Source organism: Microcaecilia unicolor, chromosome 2 (assembly GCF_901765095.1).
Source record: "Microcaecilia unicolor chromosome 2, aMicUni1.1, whole genome shotgun sequence".
In the NCBI taxonomy this organism is placed as follows: Eukaryota; Metazoa; Chordata; class Amphibia; order Gymnophiona; family Siphonopidae; genus Microcaecilia; species Microcaecilia unicolor.
The window spans coordinates 368,107,432-368,125,956 of record NC_044032.1 but is presented as its reverse complement, the minus strand read 5'-3'; the positions used below and the strand labels follow the sequence as shown (position 1 = coordinate 368,125,956).

Below are 18,525 nucleotides of genomic sequence, written 5' to 3'. Positions count from 1 at the left end.
ACTTTGCACACAAAAGCAACAGACTTACAAACACCTAACCCCTCTCACACAAAACCTTATAAAGATCACCCAAATGCTAACAGAACCCCCGCCTCCAATCCTCCCCCCCCCCGCCCCCACATACACATCCTTAGTCCGCAGATGCAGAATGGGGAAACGCATCACTGCGTCATACAGTAAGGGTGCACTTTATAATTTTTTGTTTAGATAAACATGTTCTGAGGGGAAGAGGAAAAAAAACTTACTAATTAGACAGGGGGAATGCCTCATGGACTAGGAGGGGGAGACAGGGGCCCACTCAGAAAGGAAGGAAACTGTTAATCTTCTTTGTAGCCTTGAAGATTTAATAAAGGCCAGTCAATATTTAAACCACCACTGATGACCATCTTTACATCTCAGGCTGATCTAGGTTGACTGAGAGGATGGAACAAAAACTATTCCATCTTCCCTAATAGCCCTTTCTCTTGTAGTTTACATGGAATCTCAACCTCCAGAACCTACTAACAAAATGAATGCACAATTAGAGAATAGGACCAATACTACCATTAAAGACACATGGCATTAGGGGTAGCTCATTATGCACATACCTTTGTGACATCACTGGGTTATTTCCTGGGTAGGACTCAACCTGCCTGATAATGCCCCGATTAGGGTTTGTGTTCAGACTCATGAGGTTGTTGCTGTCCCTTAAAAAAAACTTACAGCCTCTTTAAACTCATGCTCTGAGAGCAGCCAGTTAAGAATAATTTCACAGTACTCTGGAGCACGGAATCAATTTGTTCTGTTAGGAGATTGCTCATTCAGGTATTGATTTTTCCACTGCTCATGTCTTCAAAGCCAAAGGCCACATTTGGCATCACACTCTCTGAAGGAGCATCTCCACTCCCACGCAAGCATTCACCACCAGACCCAGCCTAACCCTTAGAAACTGATGCTTATCTCGATTTTGCCCTACTGAATTTACAGATGTCTACTCCCGCTTTTCCTGACAAATGGAACCGCTGGTCTAGAGCTACAGTGGGCAAAAATAAAGCACCTCCTGGCCTGGGGCTGACCTAGGTCAGGTGGTAACCCTGCTTATTTGGGATACAGACACGGTGGCAAAATTTTTGAAACCAAAAGTGGCCTTTTAGGGTCTCAGTATGGCACTTTCCTCAGAACTAGATTTTGTAATACCGCAGAACCAGATGTGATCAATAGTGAACTGCTCATTCTAAAACAAAACATAGAAAAACAGGAATCCTCTCATTTCAAACACCTATTGTTGCTTACCCACTGGCCAAGGGCAAGGATTCCTCATTTACAGAAGAAATAATCTGTAAAACAGTATTTAGATTTTTAGTCTGCTTTTCCAAATGATATCCAAAGCAGCATACAGCATTAATAGAATGCAGGTACAATTATGTCCTTTCCCCAGAGAGCTTATAGTAGAAATTAGGATCTCTATTATACAGAAAATCCTGTTACCAGGAACTATTTTTTCCATGGAATAAGAGGACTAAATGTAGAAATCATATTTTCTCACATTGAAGTCTTTCAAAAGGAGAAAATTCTGCAGTGATTTGTGTATAGTCCCCTTCCCCCCCCCCCCCCCCCCCCCCCCCCCCAAATAAAACTCAAAGTGATGATTATAGGCAAACACTAAATGTTCAGTCTCTATCTGCATAACTTCAAAATGGACATTTTCTGAGAGATGTTCCAGGACTGACACAACGGGGAGTATCAGTTGCTTACATGATCCCTAGTTGTGTGCATTTCCCCAACATTCACCCTTTTCCCTAGACTTTCTCTTCATCACCCAATACTCTCCTACCATGCATTCTCCATGTCCTGAAAGAGTGCACGACAGAGCAACGCGCTGAGAATCAAGGAAACCAGCATTCAAATCCTACTGCCACTCCTTGTGATCTTGGACAAATCTGATCACTCTCCACTGCCTTATATACAAAGATAATGAGCCCTCCAGGGACAGGGAAGTACCTAGTGGATCTGAATGTAACTCACCTTGAGCTACCTTCTGAAAAAAGCATGAGCTAAAATCTATATATATATAAAACTCACCCTCAACGTTCTATTTGCACTGACGTCACTGAAGCCAGGTTCGTAAGTTCGAAGCTCTGAAGCCACACAAAATCACAGTCTGTGGGCCCCGCCCTCGCGTCAAACGTTATGACATTGAGGGCGGAGCACATTCTCAGCTCCAACGTTGTACTGCACTGTAGCTCTCGCATGGAGGCTGCAGGGGGGCCAGCGACACACGGAGACACAAAGGGACGGAGGGGAGCCTTGCTAGCGCCCGTTTCATTGTGATTTGAAACGGGCCTTCGCTACTAGTAAACAAATAAAACCCAAATCTCACCCATGCTCTCACATTTTTGCACGTTCTCCATTCCCCCATGCCCCTTCCCTCCATATTCTCATACTGTCTCCCCCTCCCTTTTCCCCCACAAACAGCTCTTTGGAACCCTCTCCATATTCTTGCATCCTCTCTCTCCATGCTTTTCACATTTGTTCCACACTCTTGCACATTCTCACATTGTTTCCACTCTGCGTTCTTCATGATTCTGTACTTTATCCATTCCACCTTTTGCACTCCACCCACATCAGTCGGGGTTAACATGGTGAGCACATAAGGAGTGGAATGGAGTGGGCCACAGAGGCCATGGCAGACCAATATTTTACCCAACACAGTAGCAGCAACTAGAGAGAATGGGGGAAAAGACAAAGATTAGTCTGTCATTCTTCAATACCAGAAGACTATCACTAGTGGCAGATGCCATCTTGGAGGAGAGCTACCTGGGACCACTGCCCCACCAATTATGACCCCCAAGCAGGTCCCTTGGGTCTCGGGGGTGCTGCCTGGCTTTTAAAATTCTTGCTGCTGCGCTCAGGAAATCGGGCGTCAGGCAGCGGGCCAGGAGACCTGCTCTGGTATGCAGCTGTAATCTGCTGTCATCAAGGCCTGCTCCTGAACAGCTGGTAGCTCTAGCCTGCTCTGCTCTCACATGGAAGTCTGCCCCCCCTGCAGCCCACGCACTCACCGCCTGTCTCCCCCATGGCCTGTGCACACCAGTCTGTCACAGCTCGGGTTTCCCTCATACCAGGCAGACACAGAGTGTGAGCACTGAGCAGTGAACTCCATAAATTCGGACTCCCACGTGCACACTCATTAGGGTCTCATGGGGGCGGTGCAGTTGAGCTCTTTAGGAAGCTCAAGACCAGGTAACAAAAATGTTTTAATATGTGTAATGCTGGTGGGCTTCTGGGTGGGGGTAGACTCTATAGTACCCAGGATATTAAAAAAAAAAGTTGTATATTCAATTCCGGTGTGCATCAGGGTGGGGGGAGAGATTGGGAAGGGTAGGGGAGATGGCAGACTATGAAGGACTAGTAGGGGGCAGGGCAGGGCTGATGCTAAGCTACTGAGAGGAGTGGGGGGTAGGGAAAGGTATGATAGATTCCAGGCTACAGGGAGGGGGTAAGAAAGGAAGGGTAGAGCTAGGCTGATTCTAGGCCATAGGGATGGATGGGGGGAGTAGGGAATGGAAGGGTAGGGCTGATGCCGGGCTACAGGGATGGATGGGGGAAGATAGGAAGGGAAAGTTAGGGCTGATGCCAGGCTATCAGAGGGATGGGGGGGGGGGGGTAGGAAAGGATAGGGCTGATGCCAGGCTACAGGGAGGAATGGGGGATAGGGTAGGGCAGGCTGATGCTAGGCTACAGAGAGGGATAGAAGGGTAAGGAAGAACAGGGCTGATGCTGGGCTATATACCAATTTCACATTTTTGTCCTCTATTCTGCAATTGATGAGGGTTAATTTGTGTTCTGCATGTGACCCAGGTGGGAGATTCTGCTGGCATGTGCTTTGTGTGGGATCCATATCAGTCTGACTTGTCTGGCTTTTTCCAATGGAACACATATTGCTGTTGTGTATATTCACTGCTGCCTTTTTAAAAGTGCTGTTATCGGTATTTGTGTGTTCAGAACTGGTGGTATTAAGGTTTGCAACATAGGTTGCAAGTATGTATGTGGTTTATGTTGGTGCAAGAAAGCAGTTGGGCAGACTGTTTATTAAAAATCTGTCATCAAATGAACTCTAAGGCATCATTTAGGAGTGTCCCAAGAAACACTACTCACACCCATATACATAGTGCCAGGGGCGTATCTGGAATCCGGCGGTAGGGGGGACCAGAGCCAGAGAGGGGGGGCACATTTTTGCCTCCCTTCCCCCCCCCCCCCCCGCCGACTCTCTCCACCCCCCTCCCCGCTGTCAACCCTCCCCCGCTGCTTACTTTTGCTGGGGGGGGCCCCAACCCCCGCCAGCTGAGGTCCGACCCGCAGTCTTCATATTTCTTCTTCCTCCGACTCCTCCGTGGCCATGCTGCAAGGAAGTAACGCTGCAGTGCTGATTCGTTGAATCCAGTTCGGAGTCTGACGTCGCAGCACGTTGTACGCGCGTACAACGTGCTGCGACGTCAGACTCCGAACTGGATTCAACGAATTAGCACTGCAGCGTTACTTCCTTGCAGCATGGCCACGGAGAAAGACGAAATATGAAGACTTCGGGTCGGACCTCAGCTGGCGGGGGTTGGGGCCCCCCGCCAGCAAAAGTAAGCAGCGGGGGAGGGTTGACGGCGGGGAGGGGGCCCAGGCCCCTGTGGCCCCACGCAGATACGCCCCTGCATAGTGCCCGCCCATACTAGCTCTGGGTCCACCCAAAATGTCAGGTCTGGTTACGCCACTGGGCTGAACTTAAGCTTGCCGCCATACTGTGACCCAAAACACTCACAGATGCTATTGACTTTCTTGGTTTTGCATTCTTTCTGTTAGGAGGGGAGTTTGAGGGGCTTGTTTTGGGTACATTAATATGGCAGCTGCTTGGAGAAACCAGCTTCAGTTTTTTGACATCATACTGTCTCCTGTCTTATTAAACCTCCTTGCTGCATAGGGACTTGGGAGAGAATCAGTGGAACTAGTGAGTGTTCTCGGAGAGGGGGAGATTGTTGAAAAGAAGTAGGACTGAAGAATGGGGGTCAGTGTGAAGGGTCTGCTATCAGCTGAAGAAAAGGACTGGCAGCAAATTCCAGAATTTTACCTGATGGTGGGCAGACTGAGGGGGAGGGGCACTACTTGAATGAGCACATGAGCAACAGGACAGCACTAGAAAAGAGAGCTAGAAAATGCATGTGCTTGTGTATGTTTCTGTGTCTCTGGTGAGGTCCATCTCATGTAAATAAAGTTTAACTTTTTAAATCTGGGTTAGAATAAAGATGATCAGTGAAGAGAAATTTACCCTGTTAGCTATTAAATTAATTGGGCAATTCTTTGATACCACCTAATACCACCTCCACTCTGCCTATATTCTTTCAGAAGCATCAAAAAAGCTAAAATATTTTATTTTGCTTTTTCCATTTGTGAACCTTTTTTCACAGGTAAAACTTTGTAAATTTATATCTTGGACACACACTGCCCTTAAATCTCACTCTTTCAGGCAGTCCATCCTTGGAATCTCTGGTTTGTAGCAGAAGCAACAGAGAGTGAAAATTACTTACCCAGTTTCTCTTCCCACTGCTGCAGAGCTGCCAAGTTACCCAGCTACAGTAAGAGAGTCTTTTGGCCAGTCCTGTTTTTTTTTTTTTTTTTTTTTTTTTTTTTTTTTAAACTTATATTCCAAGTCAGTGTTCTATTTGTAGTCTCTGATGCCACCAATTAAAACGGTGCCATAATGTACCAGGATAGGGTTGCAGAAATCCAGGACTAGCTCAGAATTTCCCTCTTGGAACTGGGTGACTTGGCAGCTCTCCATCTCTACCCATTAAGCCTCTCCATTCAAAGCTGCACAGTCTCCATACTCACTCACAAACTATTCCCACTATCATAATCACAGCTAGACTCTACACTTTTCCCTGCTACTTCTGGAGAGGTTGTGATGGTGGGGGAGGTGGGGGCCTACAAATATGTGTTTGTCTAGGGCCCACTATAGTGTTAATCTGGCCCTGTAAACGAACAGGACGAAAAGAAAAACAGAGAAACATGAAACACATCATATTTGACAAAGTACCTCATGAATGACTGCTGCTTTTTAGCATATTTATAAATGATCTAGAAATGGGAATAAGGAATGAGGTGATTTACATTTGCTAACAACACAAAGCTATTCAAAGTTAAGTCACAAGAGGATTGTGAAAAATTTCTACTCCTGCCGAAATTCTGTGCATACTGGGCTTGATGGACCTTTTTATTTCCCAGTATGGCAACCTTTATGTTCTTATGTTAGCAAAGACAAAGCAAATGTAGACCACAGTTTTTAGGATATGACAGTTTCTGGAATTCAAAGTGCAATCTGCGCAGGCAGGCTCGTGTTTTACAAGTTCAACTGACAAATATCAAGCTAAAACAAACTTATAGGGAGGAGTAGCCTAATGGTTAGTACAGTGGGCTGGGATCCGGGTTCAATACGGTCTGTGCCCGTAAGAGCACAGGTACAAATCAAAGTAGGGTATACACAAAAAGCAGCAAATATGAGTTATCTTGTTGGGCAGACTGGATGGACCGTGCAGGTCTTTTTCTGCCGTCATCTACTATGTTACTATGTCACTGCAGCTCCTTGTGACTCTGGGCAAGTCACTTAACCCTCCATTGTCCCAAGGACAAAATAAGTATCTGTATATAATATGTAAACCGCTTTGATTGTAACCACAGCAAGGTGGTATATCAAATCCCAACCGCTTTCCCTTTCTGAACAATTAAAAGAAACCCAGCATACTGCTGTTTACATCCGAGATGTAAAGCTGTAATTACCTGTTCCATGTTGCACAGCAAAACTGTTTCCAATACAAATCAGACAGTTAGAATCTAAATGTCATCAAATACTCTGGGACAATCGCATCTCAGGGTTCTGATGAAACAAACATGCACTCGCTCAGCAACGATTATGACATCAAAGGAACCATCCTTCCTCATCACATGATTACCAGACAGCTCTGGATCATCAAGAAAGGTTAATAACGGAATGTAATGCACCTCGAACTAGGACCAAACCCAGCTATAGTTGAACCCAGTGTGACTTGCCCACTGGCACCCCCCTGCCCTGCCCACTTTGCCACCACCAATGAGAGGAGAAGATGGGCTGGGAGCAATTTTTATGCTCCTCTAGATTTGCGCCCTGTGCAGCCACATCTCTCACACAGCCCTCGATATGGCACTGTCCTGACCTACTGACAAAGACATGAGCTAAATCCAAATCCCTTTATCCAGTCCTGGTTTTCTTCAATGATGTCTATGAATTGACAGCTCCAATCTCTTTAAGAAGAGCTGGAATGTGGTAAATCCAGGGCTAGATCACCTTATCGCTGGTGTCCTGCAGTCTTCTTGGTGGGTCTAAAAGGAAAGCCTTCGCTCAATAAAATTTCTCCAATAGTCGCAAAACTGGAGAGTAAAATGACTTGCGCTGCTAAATTTAAAACACGCCTCACTTTTAATCTTTCCGTGCAGTGAAACAACAGGAAATACAGCCCATCTTCTAGCGCAGGGGATTGGATCCACTTCCCATCCCCTAACCCTTCCTCACCACCTCACCCCTACGACGTCCTGTAGATCCTCACTTTCATAGGCAGGGGAATGTGGTGGGACCATAGACAGTGCTGGTGTTAGGAGAGTGCGAACAAGGAAATCGCCCCAGGCCCCCATTCTACAGGGGGGGCCTCAAGGCTGCATAAATCTGAAGGAGACACAGCCTGCTGGCTGGGCTTTGAGGTTCCCTTACAAAATTCCTGCTCTGGTCCCCAACATGTTTAACACCACGTCCTGGTCACAGGGATCATGGCCCTATCCAGGGGCGTAGCCAGTATGGGGCCACGGGGGCCTAGGCCCCCGTAGATTTGCCCCGGACCCCCCTACCAATGACCCCCCTCCCCCACCTTTGCTGGCGGGGGACCCCAACCCCCTCCAGCCGAGACGAAGTCCTCTTCTTCCCAATCCCGCGCAAGGCTTCGTTCTAATCTGACATCCTGCACATGTCAGACTAGAACGAAGCCTTGCGCGGGATTGGGAAGAAGAGGACCTCGGCTCGTCTGGAGGGGGTTGGGGTCCCCCACCAGCAAAGGTAGGCGACGGCAGGTTGGCGGCAGGAGGGGGGTCGGCAATGGCAGGGGGGGGTCAAAGTTGGTGGAGGGGGGGGGTTAGCAATGGTGGGGGCTAAAATGTGTCCCCTCACCTCGGGCTCTGGACCCCCCTCCCGCCAAAGTCTGGCTATGCCCCTGGCCCTACCAATCTTTTTAACCCAACACAGCATCAGCAACTAGAGAGCCTAAAGACGGGACTGGTTTGTATGGCCCCTCCAATTAAAAAGATGTTCCACTGCCCCTCCCTTGTATCCTTGCTCCAATGCTCTCTCCAATACTCCCAGTCCCACCAAAGCACCAAACACAGAAATCAAAATTTCAAAACAATTAAGGGAGCTAAATGCAACACACATTATTTCTCCTTAGACATTTTGGTAAGCTTTTCTGAATACTGGGGAGGGGGGGTGGAAATAATTAAGCACCCTCAGAGGTTATGCCAATGGCCTACAGGAGAACACGCCTCTAATCTGCTTCCAGCCATGTGGCTCTCAGTACGTTTTAGCCACATTGGCCTATACTCCTGCGCTGCTTAAAGCCTGCTTTAAGAAGTACGGACAAGTAGCCTACTGGTTACACCCAGCAGACTGATGAACAGGGAAGTCGGCGTTCAAAGCCTGCTTCTCCTAATAATGTTCTTTATGACCTTGGGCAAGTTACTTCACTGCTACTGCTTCAAGAACGGAGGACACAATAATTTAAGATACAATAATTCCCCCTCCCCTCCCCCCCCCACCAAGTCTGTTCCTAATCTTTCTTGTTATGTTCAACCTGTCTCTGCCATGAATCAACATAATGGCACAGAAGAAAACAAAACAATGGAACATGGAGGCAGGAGAAAAGCACAAAACTAAAGTCACTTAACACTAGCATATAGATTGGCCGTAGAAAGAAGTGCTGGCAGTAGAGAATGACACGGGGACGGGGACCTGCAGTAACCACAGAGCCCACGGGGACAGGGACAAACTTTGTCCCTGTGTCACTTTTTTTAATTTTTGGAAAAACTAGCAAACATGTTGGCCACAGCTAGCAAAATTTACATGAGGGATCCTGTACATCCTGCTGCCAGCACATCTTCTAAGAAAACATCTTCTATTGCAGGAGGGACTGTGGAAGACAGGAGAGCTAGACTGAATCCTGAGATTGTTGATGATTTCTTATTCATCCACAGATTAAAAAATCATAACAGTGCTTGATAGGGCTTATTTCTCCCCTCTAGGGCATACAGAACGAGTTGTATTTTGTACTCCTGGACATTTTAACAGGATGGGTTAGGATTCCTTGGGATAGTACAAGTCAGCTATTGTTGGGGTTGGAAGGGTAGAGGGTGGTGGTGGTGGTGGTGGGAGGGTTTATTATAGCTGCTCATTTTTATTATTGTTTTCTATTTGTAATTTATACACAACAGTTACACAGCATATTGTTCCTTTTTATACTTTAATAAAAAAAATTTAAATATAAAATCGTGTTTGAGGCTTCTGAAGATGAGAACAGAGCCCATGGGGATGGGAACAAATTTCATCCCCGTGTTGGCAAGTAAGAACCAGAATTCTCTTTCTTGCCCATCAGTTGTGTGCATTTAAAAAAGGCAGAATCATCCTGCTTTAGCCATACTAATATGCTTACTTATTTCTAAAGCATTATCAGTCGTACAGAAGAGAGTCCCTCCCTACTCCAAAGAGCTTATAATATAGTGTACCCGAATGTAACTCACCTTGAGTTACTACTGAAAAGGGTGTGAACTAAACCCAAATCACTGTAACTCTGGTCCCGCTCAAACAGGTCTGGATGCCAGCTGAGCTCTTTGGGGTAGGTACCTGGGCCTGGATCTACAAAACGTATTGTTGGATAAGCTGGGTGCAGACCGGGACAGTGCTTTTCTATCAGTAGTCTTTTCCGCCATCGATCAACATCCTGCGTTTAGCGGATTCTGTCCCGTTCCACCCAGCAGAACAACCCAGGGCTGCTGTCTGTCTCACCATCCAAACAGACATCCCACTGGGCTTTTCCCCAGCCGCTGGACCATTCGGAGGACTGGACCTCCATTGTCCATCCTCCTCCAGATGTGCGGTTCCCTTCACCCACCTTCAAACCGAGCAGGTCACCTCGCTGCTTTACTCTCGGGGCTCTTTTCTCTCTCCCTCCAGAGTCTTCACATATCTGCCTCTGCTCCTGAGCAGAGACAACTACCCTTTGTTTTTTTTGTCACAGCCCCTGTTTCTTGTGCCAGGGCTCCAAAGGTCCTGACAGGGGTTTGAGCAACCAGTGACGTCGTGCTCAGCGGGTGGTTTCATCCCATACAATCTCCACCCCCCCAGTCACAACCAACTGTTAATCATCTGTATCATATTTTTTCATTACCATAACAGCCCAAAATTACATCTCCACCCCACCCCACCCCCGCTACAGTAGCAATCATTAAACATACAGGAATCGGCTAGGTCCCTCCACAGCAGACTGTCACTCACTCAACCCCTCGCTGTCTGCCCTCCGCAACAGATTTCTCCGCGAGTAATCGCCCAGATACAGTGGCATACCTAGCTTGGTTGCCACTCAGGGCACAGCGCCCCCCCCCCTCATGCCCGCTGCCACCACCGCCCACCCTCCCTCCAAGCAGTAAAGGGGTGAACTGAGCAGTCGCATGGCTCTTGGCTCTGCCGGTCCCCTGCCTCTTCTGACGCCAGCTTCCTGTTCTAGGGCAGGGGACCGGCAGAGCCAACAGCCATGCGACTGCTCAGTTCTCCCCTTTATAGCCTGCACCCAGGGCAGACCGCTCCCGTCGCCCCGCCCTTGGTACGCCACTGCCCAGATACCTCCATCTTTCCAGTTCCCCCAGGGAGTTATACAAACAAAAGAGTGTATTAGAGAGAAATGGTCAGGATGTAAAAGCAACCTCATAACGATGAGCCTTTAGTGTGGATTCGGTTACAGCCAGAAAAGGAGCATGATGCATCCACTGGGAATGTAGGTTTCAGGTAACAGCACAGGGAGCTCAAAAGAGCAGCACAGGGAGTTCGCAAATAAGGACAACTTGCCAAATGAACAAAGTCCATGAAGAACTGGGTAGGTAGAGAGAAGTAATGATGAACTGCAGAATGAATGACTCTTCAGACAAGCTTGAACTGCACGGCATGAAAAAGATGGGGAGCCAATGTAATGACTTAAGCAGAGGGGTTACATGGTTGTGGTGATGCTGAAGTGGCACATTTGCATTCTGAACAGACTGCAGCGGTGGAAGTGGCAGCCTTATTTTGCCCTCAAGACATTAATTCTCCCCACCCCCCCCCTCTACTGAATCAGTTTTCAGGCCAAAAAAGTCACCCTTCTCAACTCAAGGCTCTCATTTATAGTTGATCTTAGCGAAAACAAGAGGCTGAAAAGTCTGGTGAGACATTTCAAACACTTTCTAATGCAGTCTCAACTTCTAGTACTACTTATACCTGTGTACAACTAATCATTTCTATAGTGCTACTAGACATAAGCAGCTCTGTACACATTATATGCAGGTACTTTCTCTGTCCTTAGAGGGCTCACAATCTAAGTTTTGTACCTGGGGCAATGGAGGGTTAAGTGACTTGCCCAATGTCTCAGGGAGCTGTAGTGAGAATTAAAACCAGATCGCCAGGATCAAAGCCCGCTGCACTAACCATAAGGCTATTTCTCCACGCCACATAAGACACAAGTCCCTGTTCCTGTGTTAAGTACTTGTTTTGTGATACTGATACTATAAAGCAGGGTTGTCCAACCTTGATCCTCAATGGCCGCAATCCAGTCGGGTTTTTAGGATTTCCTCAATGAATATGCATGAGATCTATCTGCATGTACTGCCTCCGTAGTACGCAAACAGATCTCATGCAAGTATTCTACTACTACAAATCATTTCTATAGCGCTACCAGTCGTACGCAGCGCTTCACAATTGAACATGAAGAAAAGACAGTCCCTGCTCAAAAGAGCTTACAATCTAAATCAGGACAGACAGACAGGACAAATAAGGGATAAGGGTAGGACAGACAGATAGGACACATAGGGAAAAGGGACTATCGAAGAGAGGAAGACAAGATAAGGTTACAAGCAGGTGACAAGTTAGGAATTAAAAGCAACATCAAACAGGTAGGCCTTTAGCCCAGATTTGAAGGCGGCCAGGGTGGAGCTTGATGTAATGGCTCAGGAAGTCTATTCCAGGCATAAGGTGCGGCAAGATAAAAGGAACGGAGTCTGGAGTTAGCGATGGAGGAGAAGGGTGTATTCATTGGTGAAATCCTGAAAACCCGACCTGGCGAGGGCTGAGGTTGGACGCCCCTGTTGTAAAGACTGAATCTAATGTGTAAGAAGAGTCTTCAATTTAAAAAAGGGGCCTTTTTGCTAAAATGTGTTAGGCTGTTAACTCATGGTTTAGCACACGGTAACAGCTAAAACACAAACGGGCTAGCTGTGACTGCAATATTTTTATGGTTACTGCGCACTAACGCCCAGACTGGACATACGGCACCCAGATTTGCGTAATGTGATTAAGTAATGAACCCTCAACTACCAATAATTGGGTTCTAACAACCAATTATTGAAGTTAATTGGCACCCATTAGGATTTGCACACACATGGCATGGCGCATAACTCAAAAAGGGGGGGGCATTCCAAAACATTGCGCACATTGTTTCAGAATACTGCCTCAGCGCGCCTAACTTGGGCACCAGCATTTACAGCAGGTTTCAGCAGGTGTGGGAATCGGCGCTAATAAGGGACGTGCGCTCTTTACAGAATACTGCTTAGGACCTATCTTTTTCAGCACCCATTTATAGGCCACCACCTCCAAGTGGCAGGTGTAAACAACAGTCTGGCCGACAGACTGAGCAGGCTAATACAACCTGTGGAGGAGTGGCCTAGTGGTTAGAGCATCGGTCTTGCAATCTAGAGGTGGCCAGTTCAAATCCCACTGCTGCTCCCTGTGATCTTGGGCAAGTCACTTAACCCTCCATTGCCTCAGGTACAAACTTAGATTGTGAGCCCTCCTGGGACAGAGAAATATCCACCCTTAGCTGAATGTAACTCACCTTGACCTACTACTGAAAAAGGTGTGAACAAAATATAAATAAATAAATAAGTCACATGTTGAGGATATTCCCCCAGATTCTATATATCATGCCAAGATCAAAGCATACTCCATATCAATGCGCACCACGATCAAAGCGTACTCCATATCAATGCGCATCATCTAATTGGTTAAGCCAATCAGTGCTGATAATTGGATGCTAACAAGCAATTATGACACTAATTGGCATTAATTCAACTATTCTCTGAAGCACAGTTGTTGTTGGGGGGTTTATGTATTGGTGGTGTTTTATGTGATTTATGTTTGTTTAATTTTTCTGGATAGGCGGATCATAAACTTTTGTAAACAAATAAAAATTAAATTAGAATTTACATGCAGAACTGTCTAAGCATATTTTGTAACGTGCTCTGTGTAAATTCTAAGTTGCATAGTTGAAAACGGGGAGTGTCATGGGCATTTCTCAAATCTACGAACCTGGTTATAGAATACACCTGGTCCGCGTCTAACTTAGGCGTTGGCATTTACACCAGGTTTTACTTAGCATAACTGCCCGTGAATAAATTAAGTCACACGGACCAGCACGCGGTGTATTCTACAAACCACATGGAAATTTAGGCTTATTCTATAAAGTATGCCTAAATTAAAGCGTACTTTATAGAATACGCTTCAGCAAATTTAAATTTTGATGCCAAATTTTTAGGCACGATATATAGAATTTAGTCCATTATGTGTTAGGAGGCTGGACTAGGCAGGGGCATGGGCAGAGAATGGGTGTGGTGAGTGTACTGCAATTAACTGTACTGCACTGCATTTACCACGTGCCAACCAACTAGTGCAGTTAGCGTGGCCGTGGGATCACTTTACTGCCTCCTAACCAGGAGGTGATAAGTGCCTCCATGCTAACTACAATTTAGTTACCTCGCACAAATGCAAAAACTAATTCATGACCTGCACTGGAAAACGCTGGGCACGCTGCCATGGCTTGCCACTTTAGATTTGCAGCTACCACACTTTAATTTTCTTCTTTAAGCCATGATAACTGCAAAATCTAATGAACTTTAATAAAAAGAAATCCAAAGGATCCTCACTTTTGGGCTAAGCATCTCAAGATAAGTTTCTTAACTTTTTTTTTAATTTTAGAATCCTTCTTATCTGTTCCCTTCTCCACTACTGCTAACTCCAGACTTCGCGCCTTCTGTCTCACTGCAACCTACGCCTGGAATAAACTTCCTGAGCCCCTATGTCTTGCCCCATCCTTGGCCACCTTTAAATCTAGACTGAAAGCCCACCTCTTTATCATTGCTTTTGACTCGTAACCACTTGTAACCACTCGCCTCCACCTACCCTCCTCTCCTCCTTCCTGTACACATTAATTGATTTGATTACTTTATTTTTTGTCTATTAGATTGTAAGCTCTTTGAGCAGGGACTGTCTTTCTTCTATGTTTGTGCAGCGCTGCGTATGCCTTGTAGCGCTATAGAAATGCTAAATAGTAGTAGTAGAATGTCTCTGTAACTAGCAGTTGAAATTAAGTGCATTTGTACATTCATAAGAAAAATTATATAATAACTGGAGGGTTTCTTTCTTTTTTCTTTTAAAGACCTGTGACTAGAATTTGATCTTAATAACCTTAAGCTGGGGTCTTTTCCCTCCCGTTTTTGTCTTTTTTGCTTAAAAGTCAAGTCAAATAGGGTACCCTATAAATTGAACAAAATAAGACTTGATATTTACAGTGGGGTTTCTTAGCTCGTTGTACAGATTATTTTCTATACATTTATTATAGAAAACGGTTAAAACCAACGAAGCTATGATTAGTAGAACAACGCTGCGATACTTTTTATTCGAGATGGGCCCGAGAGGGGAACTTGACACACCAATTAAGGAAGTTTTCTGCAGCCACACAGCACAGCATCAATATGCAAAGTACGGAGCCGGCGATAGAAAAGTGTAACCCACATCAACTCCCCAAGATCAGGAAGCAGTTACAGAGAACAAAGGAACCTCGGGAAAGTAAAAAAAAAACTCAGCACAGCAGCCAACATCTAATCGTATTTCCCATCTATTTTAAGCGCGCTGCTGCAATTCAGCAAACCCCCAGTATAGCTAGCCTCTAGCCGCAAGCAACGCATGGCACAGGAATCGTGCACACTGCCCTCGCCCAATCTTTGCCTCGACACCTTGCAAACGAAACACTATTAAACGCTCATCCTGTAAGGTCGCGCAAATGTCGAAAAGCCAGCGATCTACTCGCGCCCGGGCACCTAGTTACCTGCTGCTTGACCGCGTTCGTAGCGCTGGCATGGTGTTGTTGTTGTTGCTGCTGCTGGACTTCTTGCGGATGCCGTCGAGATCGCCCCCTTTCGGGGTCCTTTGCCCTTCTGGCCGAGATATAAGTCCAAGCGATGTAGGCAACGCCCCCGGTCAGGGCTGCCGCCGCACCCAGCAGCCCCACGGCCCGCAGGTTACTCATCAGCCCTTCTACACCATTCAGCGGGGCAAAAACAAGGCGATTAAGAAGACAAGTAGCAGCACGAATGCAGCTACTCCTCCTGAGCCTCTGATTGAGCTTCCCCTATCCGCCGCCTACTTGCATACATTGCCGCCAGTCACTCACCACCGCGCGGGTGAGAGGCTACTGCCCCCTAGTGACGGCTGAGCGGAGGCGCAAGGAGCTGAACCTGGGCACTCCCTGAGCTGCTCCAGTCTGAGACTTGCAGTTCAACGCGGTCTATAAGCTGGCAGCACTGGTTCATGCTTTCTAATGGGACAGACTCAGGACATGGAGCGCTCCCCCATTCTGCATTGCCTTAGATTAAGTCAGTCCAGTTTAAAAAAAAAAGGTATCATCTTATTTTCTTTTCTATTTTTTTTTTATTTATTTCTGTTTATTACCTTTAAAAGTGGACTGCCACAGCTTCCACACCATTTTACCTTGCATTCCCCAAAGTCTCCCTAAAAGATAGTAATTTCCTGCTCTCAACCATTAGGAGACACATGGCAGTTCTGTCCCTCTCCTGGTTTTTACCAGGTCACATTTAGATTACTTTACATGGCACTATTTCTATAGATATTATCAGTATCTATTGTGGATTAAAAACAGGTTAAAAGATAGAAAACAGAGAGTACGGTTAAATGGTCAGTATTCTCAATGGAGAGGGTAGTTAGGGGTTCCCCAGGGGTCTGTGCTGGGGCCGCTGCTTTTTAATATATTTATAAATGACCTAGAGATGGGAGTAACTAGTGAGGTAATTAAATTTGCTGATGACACAAAGTTATTCAAAGTCATTAAATCGCGGGAAGATTGTGAAAAATTACAAGAGGGCCTTACAAGACTGGGAGATTGGTCGTCTAAATGGCAGATGACGTTTAATGTGAGCAAGTGCAAAGTGATTCATGTGGGAAAGAGGAACCTGAATTATAGTTACATCATGCAAGGTTCCATGTTAGGACTCACAGACCAAGAAAAGGATCTAGGTGTTGTCATTGATGATATGTTGAAACCTTCTGCTCAGTGTGCTGCTGCAGCTAAGAAAGGGGGAAAGGGAAATGATATACCGCTTTTCTGAGGTTTTTGCAACTACATTCAAAGCGGTTAACATATATTCAGGTACTTATTTTTGTACCAGGGGCAATGGAGGGTTAAGTGACTTGCCCAGAGTCACAAGGAGTTGCAGAGGGAATTAAACTCAGTTCCCCAGGATCAAAGTCCACTGCACTAACCACTAGGCTACTCCTCCCTTCAAATAGAATGTTAAGTATTATTAGGAAAGGAATAGAAAACAAAAATGAGGATGTTATAATGCCTTTGTATCACTCCATGGTGCAACTGCACCTCGAATATTGTGTTCAATTCTGGTCACCGCATCTCAAAAAAGATATAGTGGAATTAGAAAAGGTGCAGAGAAGGGCGACGAAAATGGTAAAGGGGATGGGATGACTTCCCTATGAGGAAAGGCTGAAGCAGCTAGGGCTCTTCAGCTTGGAGAAAAGGCGGCTGAGGGGAGATATGATAGAGGTCTATAAAATGAGTGGAGTTGAACGGGTAGATGTGAAGCGTCTGTTTACACTTTCCAAAAATACTAGGACTAGGGGGCATGCAATGAAGCTACAATGTAGTAAATTTAAAATGAATCGGAGAAAATGTTTCTTCACTCAACGTGTAATTAAACTCTGGAATTCGTTGCCAGAGAATGTGGTAAAGGCGGTTAGCTTAGCGGAGTTTAAAAAAGGTTTGGACAGCTTCCTAATGGAAAAGTCCATAGACCATTATTAAATGGACTTGAGGAAAAATCCACTATTTCTGGAATAAGCAGTATAAAATGTTTTGTACTTTTTTGTGACCTTGCCAGGTATTTGTGACCTGAATTGGCCACTGTTTGAAACAGGATGCTGGGCTTGATGGACCTTTGGTCTTTCCCAGTATGGCAATACTTATGTACTTCTGTATGCAACACCTATTTGCTCAGTGGGGTACCCCAGACATAGATCTATTTGCATCCCCAATGAACAAATGCCCCAAATTTTGCTCAAGGTGGCCCAGCCAGAGGCGAATAGCAGAAGATGCAATCTCCATCCTATGGACATCCCACTTGTCATATGCACTCCCTCTAATTTCACTAATTTCAAAGACCTTAAGAAAAGCAGTTCAGGACAAAGCATTAATGATATTAATAGCGCCATATTGGCCAAGGCAACCATGGTTTCCCATACTAAGTAATCTGGTCTCATTGCCTCCTCAGATGCTTCCCCAGTGTCAAGATTTGTTAACACAGCAAGACGATACCCTTCTGCATCCGGACATACCCATACTACACTTAGCAGCTTGGCGTCTCCACCTCACAGAATAACATCTCCTATATTTTCCAAGTCACTCATAAATGTCTTATTAGCTTCTAGAAAAATCTCTGCAAGACAATCTTATGCTTCAAGATGGCATCGATTTGTCATTTGGTGTATTTCAAGACATATAGAGCCATTCTCGTGTTCCATTTCAAATCTACTATAGTAAAACTCACCCTCAACGTTCTGAGGACACTGACGTCAGTGAAGCCAAGCCCTGACTTCCTTCAAAAAGGTTTGAAGGTTCATGGTGATGAAGCCACCAAAATCACTCCGGCCCCGCCCTCCAGGGCGGAGCAATGGCAGAACAACGAAGGGGTTGGCAGGGAGGGAGACAGGGAGGTGGGAGGGGGGAAATCGCTCCGGGCCCTGCCCTCACATCAAACGTCATGACGTTGGGGGCGGAGCAATGGCAGAACAACGAAGGGGTTGGCCAGGGAGGGAGGGGGGGGTGTTGGCGACGAAAACATTGCTAGCGCCCGTTTCATTTGCTCTGAAACGGGCCTCTTTTACCAGTG

The 18,525-nt window shown here is 46.0% G+C and overlaps 1 protein-coding gene across 1 annotated transcript in view; it reads right to left on the bottom strand.

Annotated features, from left to right (window-relative positions):
- Positions 1-15,771, bottom strand: part of ARL9 (ADP ribosylation factor like GTPase 9) — a 58,580-nt gene extending 42,809 nt beyond the window's left edge. The window contains exon 1 of the mRNA XM_030194555.1: positions 15,438-15,771. Coding sequence (XP_030050415.1) covers positions 15,438-15,638 — 201 coding nt within the window. The 5' untranslated portion in view covers positions 15,639-15,771. The remainder of the gene's footprint in view (positions 1-15,437) is intronic.
- Between the last annotated feature and the right edge of the window lie 2,754 nt (positions 15,772-18,525).